This window comes from Otolemur garnettii, unplaced genomic scaffold (assembly GCF_000181295.1).
Source record: "Otolemur garnettii isolate 467f Iridium unplaced genomic scaffold, OtoGar3 scaffold00141, whole genome shotgun sequence".
Taxonomy (NCBI): domain Eukaryota; kingdom Metazoa; phylum Chordata; class Mammalia; order Primates; family Galagidae; genus Otolemur; species Otolemur garnettii.
In genome coordinates, this window is record NW_003852536.1 from 435,641 (window position 1) to 448,749 (window position 13,109).

Consider the following 13,109-nt stretch of genomic DNA (forward strand, 5'->3'; position numbering starts at 1 on the left):
TAGCTGGGACTACAGGTGCTCACCACAATGTCCAAATAATTTTTTTGTTGTTGTTGTTTTCAGGCCTGGGCCAGGTTCACACACACCAGCCCTGGTGTATATGACTGGTGCCCTAACCACTGAGCTACGGGTGAAGTCAAATTGTGAATTTGTTAATGGTTATAAAGGCTTTCTAATCCATATGTACTAGAATGGTTATAACTTAAAAACTGGAAAATGATGAGTGTGGCCAGGATGTGGAGAACCTGAACCCTTCTACACCGCTGGTGAAGATGTAAAGTGGACCAAGTTTGGCAGTTCCTCAAAAAAAGTAAACAAAAGGACCACATAGCCCATTAATTCCTTTGTTAGGTATATACCAAAAGGTTTGTAAATAAGGACTAAAACAGATACTTGAATGTCCATGTTTATAGCAACATTACTCTTAAACAAACGAGGTGTCTTCAAATGATGAAAGGGATAAAAGAATGTGCTGCACCTTACAACATGAATGAACCTGAAATGTCCTCTAAGTGAAACAGAACAGAAATAAAAGGACAAACATTACATGATTTCACTTACATGAAAATCTAGGCTTGGCACCTGTAGCCCAGTGGTTAGGGCGCCAGCCACATATACTGTGGCTGCTGGGTTCAAACCTGGCCCGGGCCTGCTAACCAATAATGACAACTGCAACAACAACAACAAAATAGCTGGGTGTTGTGGTGGGCACCTGAGGTCCCAGCTACTTGGGAGGCTGAGGCAAGAGAATCGCTTAATCCCAAGAGTTTGAGGTTGCTGGGATGGCCCTCGACTGAGGGTGACATAGTGAAACTCTTATCTCAAAAAAAAAAAAAAAAGTAAGTCTGACATAGCTATTTCTGTCAATGAGTGTGCATTTTTCGGTCACTGCCTGTCAAACACTGGGTCTGACTCATGCTTCATTCCCATTTCCAGTGTGTCAGCCTGTCCCTCTGACCCTTCCTTAGCTGAGTGTGTCCTCATTTTTTACAACTACTTTGGAAACCAGTTTTGCTATATCTGCTAGCACTTGAACATTTGCATATCCAGTGACCCAGCACTCTCACTCCTGAGTGCACAGCCACAGCCTGATTTGTACTAGCCCAGACTGTAAACTCGCAATGCCCGACAACAGTGGAATGAGTAAGTAGGTTGTGGCAAGCTCACATAATGGCACTCCACTATGCAGCAACAAGACCCAGCAATCCACAAGTACGTATAACAGTATGGATAAGTCTCACAGATGGATGCTGAGAAAGAGAAGCCAGAAACATGATTTCATTTATAAAACGTCCAAAGGCAAGCAAGAAGAATCTATGCTTCAGCACCCAAGACAACAGTTACTTTTAGAACAGAAAAGAGCCCTTATAACCAGAAGGGAGCCCAAGAAAGGTAATGTGTTTCTTCTTCTTTTTTTTTGAGGCAGAGTTTTGCTCTGTCGCCCAGACAAGAGTGCCGTGGTATCAGCCTAACTCTCTGTAACCTCAAACTCCTAGGTTCAAATGATTCTCCTCTCTCCCCCTCCAGAGTAGGTGGGACTACAGGCACCTGCCACAATTCCCACCTAATTTTTATTTTTAGTAGAGAAAGGGTCTTGCTCTTGCTAAGGCTGGTCTTGAACTACTGAGCTCTGGGGATCCTCCCACATTGGCCTCCCAGAGTGCTGGGATTGTAGGCAGGAGCTACACAACCAGCCTTTTTCTTTCTTTGCTGAGATGAGAGGGCCTTGCTATGTTGCTGAGGCTGGATTCAAACTCCTGGGCTCAAGTGATCCTCCCACCTCAGCCTCCCATGTAACTGGGATGGTAGGTTCACACCACCTTGCCTGGCTTGTTTTGTTTCTTGATTTGTGTGTAGGTTACATAGGTGTATACAATTGAGCTATACAACTATGACATGGCATTTTTATGTATAAACATCATAATTTACTACTAAAAATCTATTCTAGCTTTTGATATTATTATAATGACCCAGCACTGATTGTATCTCTACCTCTAGCGTCTCTCCATCTTTCTGCCCTTTCCAATAGGGCTCAAACCCACTTGGGAAGTTCATCTACCCAAAGTGTTTTTTTTATCTTAGCCCCTCCTTGTACCCATCTGGTACACAGAAAGACTGACCTTCAATGGCTCCCACTGACTTACAGAATAACATCTGTAATCTCTGATTTAACCTCACTTTCAAATACTCTGTATCTCCCACTCTAAACCTTCTCCCTCATTACTCCCCATAACCTACCATTTCACTTGCTATGCCCTCCTCTACATTCCCACCACCTGTTATTTGTACCTTTGTTACCTCATCAAATACCTACCCTGTGATAGCTCATTGTCATTTAATGTTTCGTTGTGATGTCTTCTCTTTTTAAATTCAGGTATAATTTACATGGACTATAAATGCCAGTTTAGTAAGTTTTCACAACTGCCCCTTTCCAGAAATCTCCCTTCCCCTAACACAGAAAACTAATTCTCTGAATTTGTACAACCATAGTTTTGCCGTTCCTTGATGCCGCATACATACCTTTCTGATAATTATATATTTAAATGTTCAGGAGAACATTCAGGAGACCTCAGAGTAGAACTAAAGGGTGATGTAGAAAGACCATGTCGACGCATCTCTTGGACTGCTCGCTCTCTGTCAGGAGAGATCAAACAAGAGAGATTATACACAAGCACCAGGAAAACTCAAAAAGGGATACATAATTATAAGGTGCTATTAGTTAATTAATAATTTCTATTAAATTTAAATTCTATGTCTTTGTATGATATTTAATAGTGAATAAAATATCTCAATTAAAAGAATATACATTATAACAGATAGTTCACAATCAATTATGGTATAATCATGTCTGAATGGTAGGTGGTTGTTAAAATAGTATTTTGGAAGCAAAATGCTCACAATATATTTTGGGGAAAAAAGTAGGATACCAAGTATACACACAGACACACATAAAAACACATGACTAGATGTTAATCCTAAAAAATGATAACAGCGACTTTAAAGTAAAACTTAGATAATTTTAATTTTCTTCTCTATTCTTTAAAATAAGAAAAAGTTGTGGCCAAGCACAGTGGCTCACACCTGCAATCCTAGCACTCTGGGAGGCCAAGGCAGCGGATTGCTTGAGCTCAGGAGTTTGAGACCAGCCTGAGCAAGAGCGAGACCCCATCTCTACGAAAAAGAGATTAGCAGGCACCATTAGGTGGGTGCCTGTGGTCCAGCTACTGAGTCCAAGAGATTGAGGTTAAAGTTGTTGTGAGCTATGATGATGCCACAGCACTCTACTCAGAGCGACAGAGTGAGACTCTGTCTCAAAAAACAAACAAATTAAAAAAAACTTAAAAGCTTACACACCAGCAGACAAATCCATACCTTACTGACCTCCCCCGTGGCTCTGCACTGGTGACCATTCTTGGCTTCCATGACTGTCATGTCGGCGTGTCCAGTTCTATTTCTTCCTAGATGGCCATTTCTTAGTTCTCTTACTAGATCCTCTGCTGCCGTCTATACCACCCAGGGCTAGGTTTACATTCTCTTATCCTATGCTTTTATAACCCAACTACTCTCCCAAATCTCCATCTTCGGTTCTGTTTTACAGTCCATACTACCTAAAAGTGTCTAGTGCATATCCCACCACCGATGCCCAACATACACTAAACTGTTTCCTGACTGATTCCAGACTTGGCTGGTTCCACCCTCCAGTGTGCCCATGAAATCCCACACTCATCTCTCTCCCTGCAGTTAGATGCTGTTTTTAAATGTCTATATACACGTGTCTGACTTCCCCTGAGGCAGTTATTCATTTGAGTGCCTTCTTCAACTGGTATTCTGGCCCATAAGGAAAATAACAGTATCTGAACTATTATGCAGAGACACAGCCCATAATAACAGGCTCTTTTTACCTTTATCCTGAGCTGCATATAGAAAAATGGGAATACTAAATCCATTCAGTTGATTCTCTGGTGTTCTAGCCCATCAGATCACCCTTGCATGGCAACCTTCCTCTTGTTTTTAGGTATATAACATTCACCACCTCCCCATCAATTCAAAGACAGCCATTGAAACTTCTGTGTAGGGGTGATCATGTTGTATTTGCACTTCACTAACTTCTCACTTCAGCCCTAGGGCCATACTTTCAAGATGATTGGTTCCTTTCTCTGCCTCTTCCATTCCCATTTCTTCCTGCACATAACTCAGCCCTTTTCCTTCTCCCTGCCTCAAAACTCCCAAATGCCAGTGGTCTAAGATCTATTTTCTTTCTCAGGCTTCCTTCCTGTGTCTGGGGCTGCCCTCTCTTTTGCAGGCTATTCAAGTCTCTGACCTAAACTGTTTCTGCCTTGAGTTCTTCAGTCAGTATCAAGGACTTCTACCTAGTTCTGTGTTTGTCAATCTTTTTTTTAATCATTCCTCTCTCAAGAAAACTTTTGTAGACTTTCTCCCCCACCCTGTGAAATTTTAACATACAGATACATTGTTCATGTTCTGTAGCCCCCTGGAGGCTCATTCATCATTGTAATACCTTATACTTTCTTTTTTTTTTTTTTTTTTTTTTTTTTGGAGACAGAGCCTCAAGCTGTCCCCCTGGGTAGAGTGCTGTCGCATCACAGCTCACAGCAACCTCCAACTCATGGGCTCAAGTGAGCCTCTTGCCTCCGCCTCCCAAGTAGCTGGGACCACAGGCGCCCGACACAACGCTTGGCTATTTTTTGGTTGCAGCCATCATTGTTGTTTGGCTGCCCGGGCTGGATTCGATCCCACCACCTTAGGTGTATGTGGCTGGTGCCTTAGCCACTTGAGCCACAGGTGCCGAACCCTTATACTTTCCTAAGATTTCTTTTCTCCTCCTCCTCCTCTGACTCTAATGACTAATTCTCTTCCCCCACCCCCAGGCAGTGGTAGCATTGCCCCTATGAGAATATACAACTTAATTGGATGGTAAGGAGGAGAAAAGACATAGTTATGTGGCTCAAGCTTTCTTTCAGGGTCAGGGGCAATAAAAAATGGAAGAGAGTTGGGGAGGCGGGGGTGGTGGTGGTACTATAACCTCCTGGTCAACAGAGAGCTTCATTTAAGTTTGCAGAGAATTTATGATCAAGAAATGGAAATCACTGTATGTGTATAGTACATTCAGAAACTAAATCTTCTAAATTACAAAAAATTAACAACACAGCTTTCATGTCATTGCCGCAAGCTAAGGCTCTGTTTCTCTTATAACAAAACTGATTTCATAGCAAATTCCCTCTATACCTCAAATAGCACATTACTCAAAAGTCGTGATTTAAGCTGGGTATAGGGGGGTGTGCCTGCAGTCCCAGATACTCAGGAGGCTGCCAGGAGAGAACTTGGAGGATAGCTTGAGCCCAGGAAGTAGAGGCTGCAGTGTGCCATGATAGCACCTGTGACTAACCACTGCACTCCAGCCTGCGCAACACAGGGAGTCTCCTTAAAACAAAAAACAAAACAAAATAACAAAAAGCTGGGCACTGTGGCGGCTGCCTGTAGTCCCAGTTACTCAGGAGACTGAGCCAGGAGGATGACTTGAGCTCAGGTGCTTGAGGTTACAGTTAACTATCATGATGCCACTGCATTCTAGCCCAAGCAAGAGTGTGACCTTGTCCTTTCTTTAAAAAAATTAAAAAATTAAAAAAGGCTTAGCAAGGTAGTACACGCCTATAGTCCCAGATACTGGGGAAACTGAGGGAGAAGAATATCTGAATCCAGGAAGTCTGAGGCCAGCCTGAACAATAAAATGAAACTCACCTCTTTTTCTTTTTTTTGAGACAGAGTCTGATTCTGTTACCCTGGGTAGAGTGTCACAACATCATAGCTCATAGCAACTCTTGGGCTTGAGTGACCCTCTTGCCCCAGCCTCCCAAGTAGCTAAGACCACAGGTGCCTATCACAATGTCTTGCCAGTTTTTCTATTTTTAAAGAGATAGGGTCTCGCACACGTGCCCAGGCTGGTATTCAACTCCTGAGCTCAGGCGATCCACCCATCTTGGCCTCCCAGAGTGCTAGGACTACAGGCGAGAGCCACTGTGCCTGGCCTAAAAAAAGTTTTGATGTCAATGGGTTAAGAATAGGACTCAAAAATTGACAACTGACCTGATAAGCAATTTGACCACTACGCACTATTTGAAGAAAAAAAAAAATCACCAGAAAGCCTTTACCTGTGGTATTAATATAATGGGAAAGAGTAATCAAAGTAATTTAGCAACTGATTTGAAAATCAGACATCAATTTTAATTATTAAAGCAGGACTTATTCCTGTTTATAAAAGTATAAACATTACTAAACTGTAGGGAAAATATTGTACAGGCTAAGACCACAGGCTTCAGAATCAGACAGACCTGCCTAGACCTTAGTCTCTCCATTTACTATCTGTGTGACCTTGGTGTTACACAATATAGGCCTAATAGTAGATTGTTGATGGAATTAATCAGATGTGTACAGAGTATCCAGCATGTTGTTTGTCATCTGGTCACTAACACCACAGGAGTTGTATTTAGAGCGTCTTACTGGGACTACACATCCTAGGGACCCTTGTAGGGATTGTTGCTGACCCCTTATGTATATCCTTTGAAATAATGCCCTAAGTTTGCCTTGTGCCATGACATAAGAAATATTTATACACTACTTGATACTTTATATACTGCAGGAACATCATCTTCCACAACACTTCTTTGTTTTTTCCTTTTTTTAAGAGACATAGTCTCACTTCATCACCCTTGATAGAGTACCGTGGCGGTCACAGCTCACAGCAACCTCCAACTCCTGGGCTTAGGTGATTCTCTTGCCTTAGCCTCCCAAGTAGCTGGGACTACAGGTGTCCACCACAACACCAGGCTTCCACAACACTTATTGCCTTATTAGGAAGAACTACCAAAGAAATTTGTGTATTACCTAAAAAAAGTTTTTGTTATTTGTAAGCCATACTAAATCCTTTTTGGGATAAAATAGGAAATAACATAAATACACTGTCCAATGCTAAAAACTGTTTTCTTACCGTTCGTATCTTTCATTTGAAATCTGTCTTTTCAGAGTATCATAATCCGTCTCTAACTGTACCACTTTAGCTCGGAGCATGGCATTTTCCCGAGTTTGACTAGTTCTGAAAAGAAATTCAAAATCAAAGAAAGATATAAAAAAGGTCTGTTTTGTGGAGTCAAGTGCTATGGATTTTTTATCAATAGAAATGGGGGTGATACTTAAGGGTAGAAACAGAAAAATCAAGATCTTATAATAATAATTCTCTAAACTTCCAGAGCTTCTAACCATGAAGTTTATTTTTCTCATCTGGTTAACTTAACATTTACTGAATTTCTATTCTAGTATGTGCTCGGCACTCCAGCAACACTGGGGCTACAAATTTGTATAAGACATGACCTAGAGATTATCTTCATTAGCTCATCTTGACTCTTGCCTCAGAAAGAGAATTTTTTTTTTGTTTTGAGACAGAGACTCACTATGTCACCCTTGGTAGAGTGTTGTGGCGTCACAGCTCACAGCAACCTCCTACTCTTGGGCTTAAGCGATTCTCTTGCCTCAGCCTCCCAAGTAGCTCAGACTATAGGCGCCTGCCACAATGCCCAGCTATTTTTGTTGTTGTTGCTGTTACAGTTGTCATTGTTGTTTAGCTTGCATGGGCCAGATTCAAACCCGCCACCCTTGGTGTATGTGGCTGAGACCGTAACCACTGTGCTATGGGCACTGAGCCTGAAAGAGAAATATTTTTAATTCCTTTTAAAAGCATATTCTTCTACCTATACTATTTACTCTGGGATTCCTCCCCCTTTCTAACAAACATCCCCAAACCTCTCCATTCTTTTTTTTTTTTTTGAGACAGAGCCTTAAGCTGTCCCCTGGGTAGAGTGCCGTGGCATTACAGCTCACAGCAACCTCCAACTCCTGGACTCAAGCGAGTCTCCTGCCTCCGCCTCCCAAGTAGCTGGGACCACAGGCGACCACCACAACGCCTGGCTATTTTTTTTTTTTGGTTGCAGCCGTCATTGTTGTTTGGCAGGTCCGGGCTGGGGATTTGGTGTACGTGGCTGGCGCCCTAGCCGGTTGAGCTATAGGCGCCGAGCCCAAACCTCTCCATTCTAAAAAAGGTTAACACCCGATATCCTTCCTCAATCAAATCATGAGAGTCAAATCTCATAGCCTTTTCTAAGTCTTTTTCCTCATCTACAGCCTGAGACGCAGCTGCCTCTTCCCATCCTGAGATGCTCTTTTGTTCACTGACTCTATTCTTTCCTCAAATTCAGGCACTTCCCTAAACTTCTTCTCTTTCACTCCCACTGTACTACCTCTATGAAGATACACAAATCTGCACCTCCAAACATGATGTCTCTCCTGAGCCTTTCCCCCGAATTCCCCAAAGCAGCTGACGCATTAAGTCAAATGTTTTGGTTCTGTGCCAACCTTTCAGATCCTCATACCTTTCTCCCTCCTCAAAAAAAAATTGAAAAATTATTTTTGACAAGCTATTTTCCTCACATAGGTTGATGTATAACACTTACGATTTGCTTTCTGAAAGGGTTAACTTCTCTTTAAGTAGCTGAATTTCTGTATCCTTCTCATGGGAAGTTAAATGAGAATGAAATTCTTTATCTCTATTTGTAGCCAACAATGATTCAAGGTTTTTAACAGTTTGTCTCTCATTTGACAATTGCTTTTTCAACAGGTCTGTTTCTGATTTTACATTTTCTAATTCCACTACAGCCTATAGAAAAACAAAGTAAGATTACTTCAGTGCAATTTTAGACTTACCCTGAAAAATTATTTATCTGACAATACTCTGCAGAGCTATTCACCCATCATTTATTTCATTTTGAGTACTGGTTAAAGATTTTGAACCATTTTTTTAACTATAGGAAAAACATTTTATTTTCAAAACAATCTCTGTTACTTTTAAAAACATCTTTCTTGGCTATAAGATCCACTCCAACCCTCAAATAGTTTTCAGTTATGCTATCCTGTCAAGAGACAATGATTCTAAATTAGGCAATAAGGCCCTCTGGTTTATCATTTAATTATTCTGACTACACAGTCAAGCCAGTATTGCAGCTTCTCAGCACCTGAAAATGAAGATACTAGCAGATGGGTAAAAACTGCAAACACTCATGTTTGAAAACATCTATTAGGTTGTGTGAAGAAATGCCTTGGTCTGAGAATAAAAGGTTCTAGCTAATTGTTTAAGACTGAAACATCTTGAGGTCTTCTCAATATTCCACTGAGAAAGCATTCAAGTCTTAATTTTAAACGGAGAAAGAATGCAGTGGGATATGTTTCTAATCTATAACTAGAAAATTCAGCATCTCCCAAATATTCTTCTATTCCAAAACAGCACCTAATTTCATCATCATGATTGCCAGGGAAATCTTCACAAAGAATCTAGTGGTCAAATACAGTTGTGAAAATCTTGTAGTCAAAGGTAACTACTTCAAAGGGGAAGAAATCTACTGGATAGTGAGTGGTGCAGTAAAACACCTGGAATAGGGCTCCATAAAGTCATGTGCCAAGATAACGTCTCTTTTGCTCTTACCCTCTCAAGCTCAAGGTTTTTGGTGTTCAATTGTTGGGTCATAATATCTTTGCCTGAATCAAGCTTAATGCAAAGTTCTCTGAGAGAAGACACATCATTTAAAACTACTGCTTTCTCTTCTTCTTGACATCTCAGCTCTTCTTCTAATCTAGAAATGGCTTTTGCCATTGATGAGATCTGAGATTCATAAGCATGATGGGCATTTATGTGCTGAAAAAAGAAAAAGCAACAGGTAAAAAGTTAACGTAACCCAATAATTTTAAGCGCTTACATCTTTGCATGCACAAGCTCACTTCAGTAATATGGCTCTCTCTTCTGAGAGCCAATTTCTGCATATTTAAAATACTCAGGAGGCTGCCTGCTATTTAAAAATGGCCTCTTTAATGACATGAAGGCTGTGTTGACCAGTTTGATGGAAGTATTTCAGATTGCATGTGAAAACCCCACACTGTACCCCAGAAGAGCATTAATGTACATAGTTATCATTCAATAAAAAAAAAAATGGCCTCTTTAATACTTAACAAGAGAAATTGTATATAATTACTACTCATGGTCATTACGTATATACGTATATACGTATCTCAAGTATATATTTGGAAGATACTAAGATAAAAATTACTGTGCCAGGGTGTGGTGAACATGAGGGATTTCTGAAGTTATATTAAGTTTTTCTTTTATAAATTCTCTTAACAATAATAAAGCCTTCTCAAGAAAAAGTAACAAATATGCTTACCATTCCCCAACTGTCGTCAGTTAAATTCTAAGCTTCAAAAATGGGGGTTATTAAAGCTAAATACCTGAAGTCATATTTAAATTTAAGTTAATAATATAAAACTTTATAAAATTTTAATAATGCTGAAATAATGAGCAAAATTTGAAAAACTGATAAAGATTTTTCTCCTGGAAAATTGAAGTTTCTCACAATTTAAATTGTGAATGATAAATGCAAAGTGACATAAACTCTACTAGGTTTTAGGAAGAATTTCCATACTTGAAAAATGAAATTATTTGAACAGACTACTGAAAGGAATCAACATTAAAAATCAAATATTGTGCTGTGAAGTTTAATACATTTAAACAGTTGCATAGAAGTAAATACTTGAATTTTCTAAATATTAATAAAGTTCCCCCAAACAAACATAATCCATAAATGAAATTTCATATATCACATTAGGAACATGAACAATGACAAAGAACAAAAGAATTACAGAACAGTTCCTGAGAAACTCATTTGAAGGTTGAAAAGCATTCTTTTAAATAGTATGCTTTTCTTTTTTTTTTTTTTTTTGAGACGGAGCCTCAAGCTGTCCCCCTGGGTAGAGTGCCATGGCATCACACTCACAGCAACCTCCAACTCCTGGGCTCAAGCGAGTCTCCTGCCTCAGCCTCCCAAGTAGCTGGGACCACAGGCGCCCGCCACAACGCCAGGCTATTTTTTTTTTTTTTTTGGTTGCAGCCGTCATTGTTTGGCAGGTTCCGGCTGGATTCAAACCCGCCACCTTAGGTGTATGTGGCTGGTGCCTTAGCCACTTGAGCCACAGGCGCCGAGCCTAGTATGCTTTTCTTAATAGAAAAACTTGTCAGGCAGCACCTGTGGCTCAAAGGAGTAGGGCCAGCACCCTACTGGTGGTGGACACATTTCTACCTTTACCCTCTGGTCCCACCCCAATTCATGTCATTCCCATGTACAAAATAAATTCACTCCATTCCAATATTCTAGTATCAAGTCTATGTCCAAAAATCTCACCTAGGGAAGTGCCTGTGGCTCAAGGAGTAGGGCACCGGCCCCATATACTGGGGGTGGCGGGTTCAAGCCGGGACCTGACCAAAACTGCAAAAATCTCACCTAAGCGTCATGTGAAACAGGTATGAGAGAGACTCTGAGTATGGTACACTTTGGGGCAAAATTCCTCTTTATCTATACACCTTAGCACTAGAAAACAAGTTATCTGCTTCCAAAATACGATGGCAGGACAGGCCTAGAACAGACAGTCCCATTCTGAAGTAAAGAAAATATAAGGATGGCTCGTCGCCTGTGGCTCAATTGGCTAACGCACCAGCCACATACACCTAAGGTGGCGGGTTCGAATCCAGCCTGGGCCCGCCAAATAACAATGACTGCTGCAACCAAAAAATAGCTGGGCGTTCTGGCGGGTGCCTGTGGTCCCAGCTACTTGGGAGGCAGAGGCAGGAGACTGACTCACTTGAGCCCAGAAGTTGGGAGGTTGCTGTGAGCTGTGATGGCATGGCCCTCTACCCAGGGGGATAGCTTGAGGCTCTGTCTCAAAAAAAAAAAAAAAGAAAATGTAAGGAATAAAAGAGTTATTATATTAGTCCAAGCTAAGTTTGCAAGCAAACACGCCAAATTACAATAGCTTCTAAGGCCTAGGATGGCTCCACTGGATCTCAACGTTGAGCTACAGCCCCACACTCTGGGCTCTCAGGGCTGGTGGCCCTGCCCTCTGGAACCAAGGAGGCCTCATCTCTTGGGCCTCGGCCCTCGGGGCTTGTGGTGGAAGCACAGCAGCAGCTGTGTCTGAAGCCTCAGAGGTGCCCTGCAGCCCTGCTGGCCTCTGAGCTCTAATAGTCGTTCTGTGTGAAGATGAACATGTTTGCAGCCACGTGCTTCTACTGGCCTGTTTTCTGCTAGTAGGACCCCAGAAGTTCAACTTCTTCCCTCAGCTGACTGTGGGAACTATTGACTATACTCATGAGTCACATACCTAATCTCTTTCCCAGGAGGTTGCTACCCACACTCTTGGCCCTGTCTCCAGGCCATGTGAGGCTGAAAATTTTCTAAAATCATCAAGTCCTAGTTCCTTAGCAATTACTTTATCAATTTCTCTCTTTCCTCTCACATTTTATGGAAAGCAAAAAGGAGAAACCAGCCGACCCCTTCCATACTTTATTTGGAAATCTCCACAGCCGAATGTCCAAGTTCATCACTTACAAGTTCCTTTTTCTTGACAATAAACCATCACTATGCAGACATTTAGCCAAGTTCTCTACCTCCTTTTAACAAGTGTTATCTTTTCTCCAGTGTCCAACACATGTTCCTCAATTTCATCTGACACCTCACTGGAAGAAATATTTTTATTTCTGGCAAAACTCCATTCAGGACAATATATGTATGCTATAAATGATCCAAGTTTTTTCCATAGCTCTCCTCTCTTTTTTTCTGAGTCCTCACAATTGCCTTTAATGCCCGTGTTTCTACCACATATCTCTTCAAGGCAATTGGGGCCTTTTTTTTTCTTTTTTTATTTCCAGTTAAGGTGAGGGTATAAACAACTATGTTGCAATATTTGCACATGTTTAGATAGAGTCCCTCTGGTAGTTGTGTCCCACACCTAAAAGATGTGCCAATACCTTTACATTGTGTCCATTAAATGGGAGTACACCCAGCCCCCTCCCCTCTCCCTCATTACCCCTTCCCACAACTTGAATTAAGTTTTTCTCCTGTATGAGCATAAATCAGATCGTCTACTGGCTGCATATGAGAATTGAGTACATTGGGTATTTGCTTTTCCATTTTTGTGATACTTTGCTAAGAAGAATGTTG

At 41.2% G+C, this 13,109-nt stretch overlaps 1 protein-coding gene across 1 annotated transcript in view; it reads right to left on the minus strand.

The window, feature by feature from the left end:
• Positions 1 to 2,531: 2,531 nt before the first annotated feature.
• Positions 2,532 to 13,109, minus strand: part of CEP135 (centrosomal protein 135) — a 66,813-nt gene continuing 56,235 nt past the window's right edge. The window contains exons 22-25 of the mRNA XM_003798800.2: positions 9,548 to 9,757; positions 8,523 to 8,725; positions 7,007 to 7,111; positions 2,532 to 2,634 (exon numbers count right to left, since the gene is read on the minus strand). Coding sequence (XP_003798848.1) covers positions 2,532 to 2,634; positions 7,007 to 7,111; positions 8,523 to 8,725; positions 9,548 to 9,757 — 621 coding nt within the window. The remainder of the gene's footprint in view (positions 2,635 to 7,006; positions 7,112 to 8,522; positions 8,726 to 9,547; positions 9,758 to 13,109) is intronic.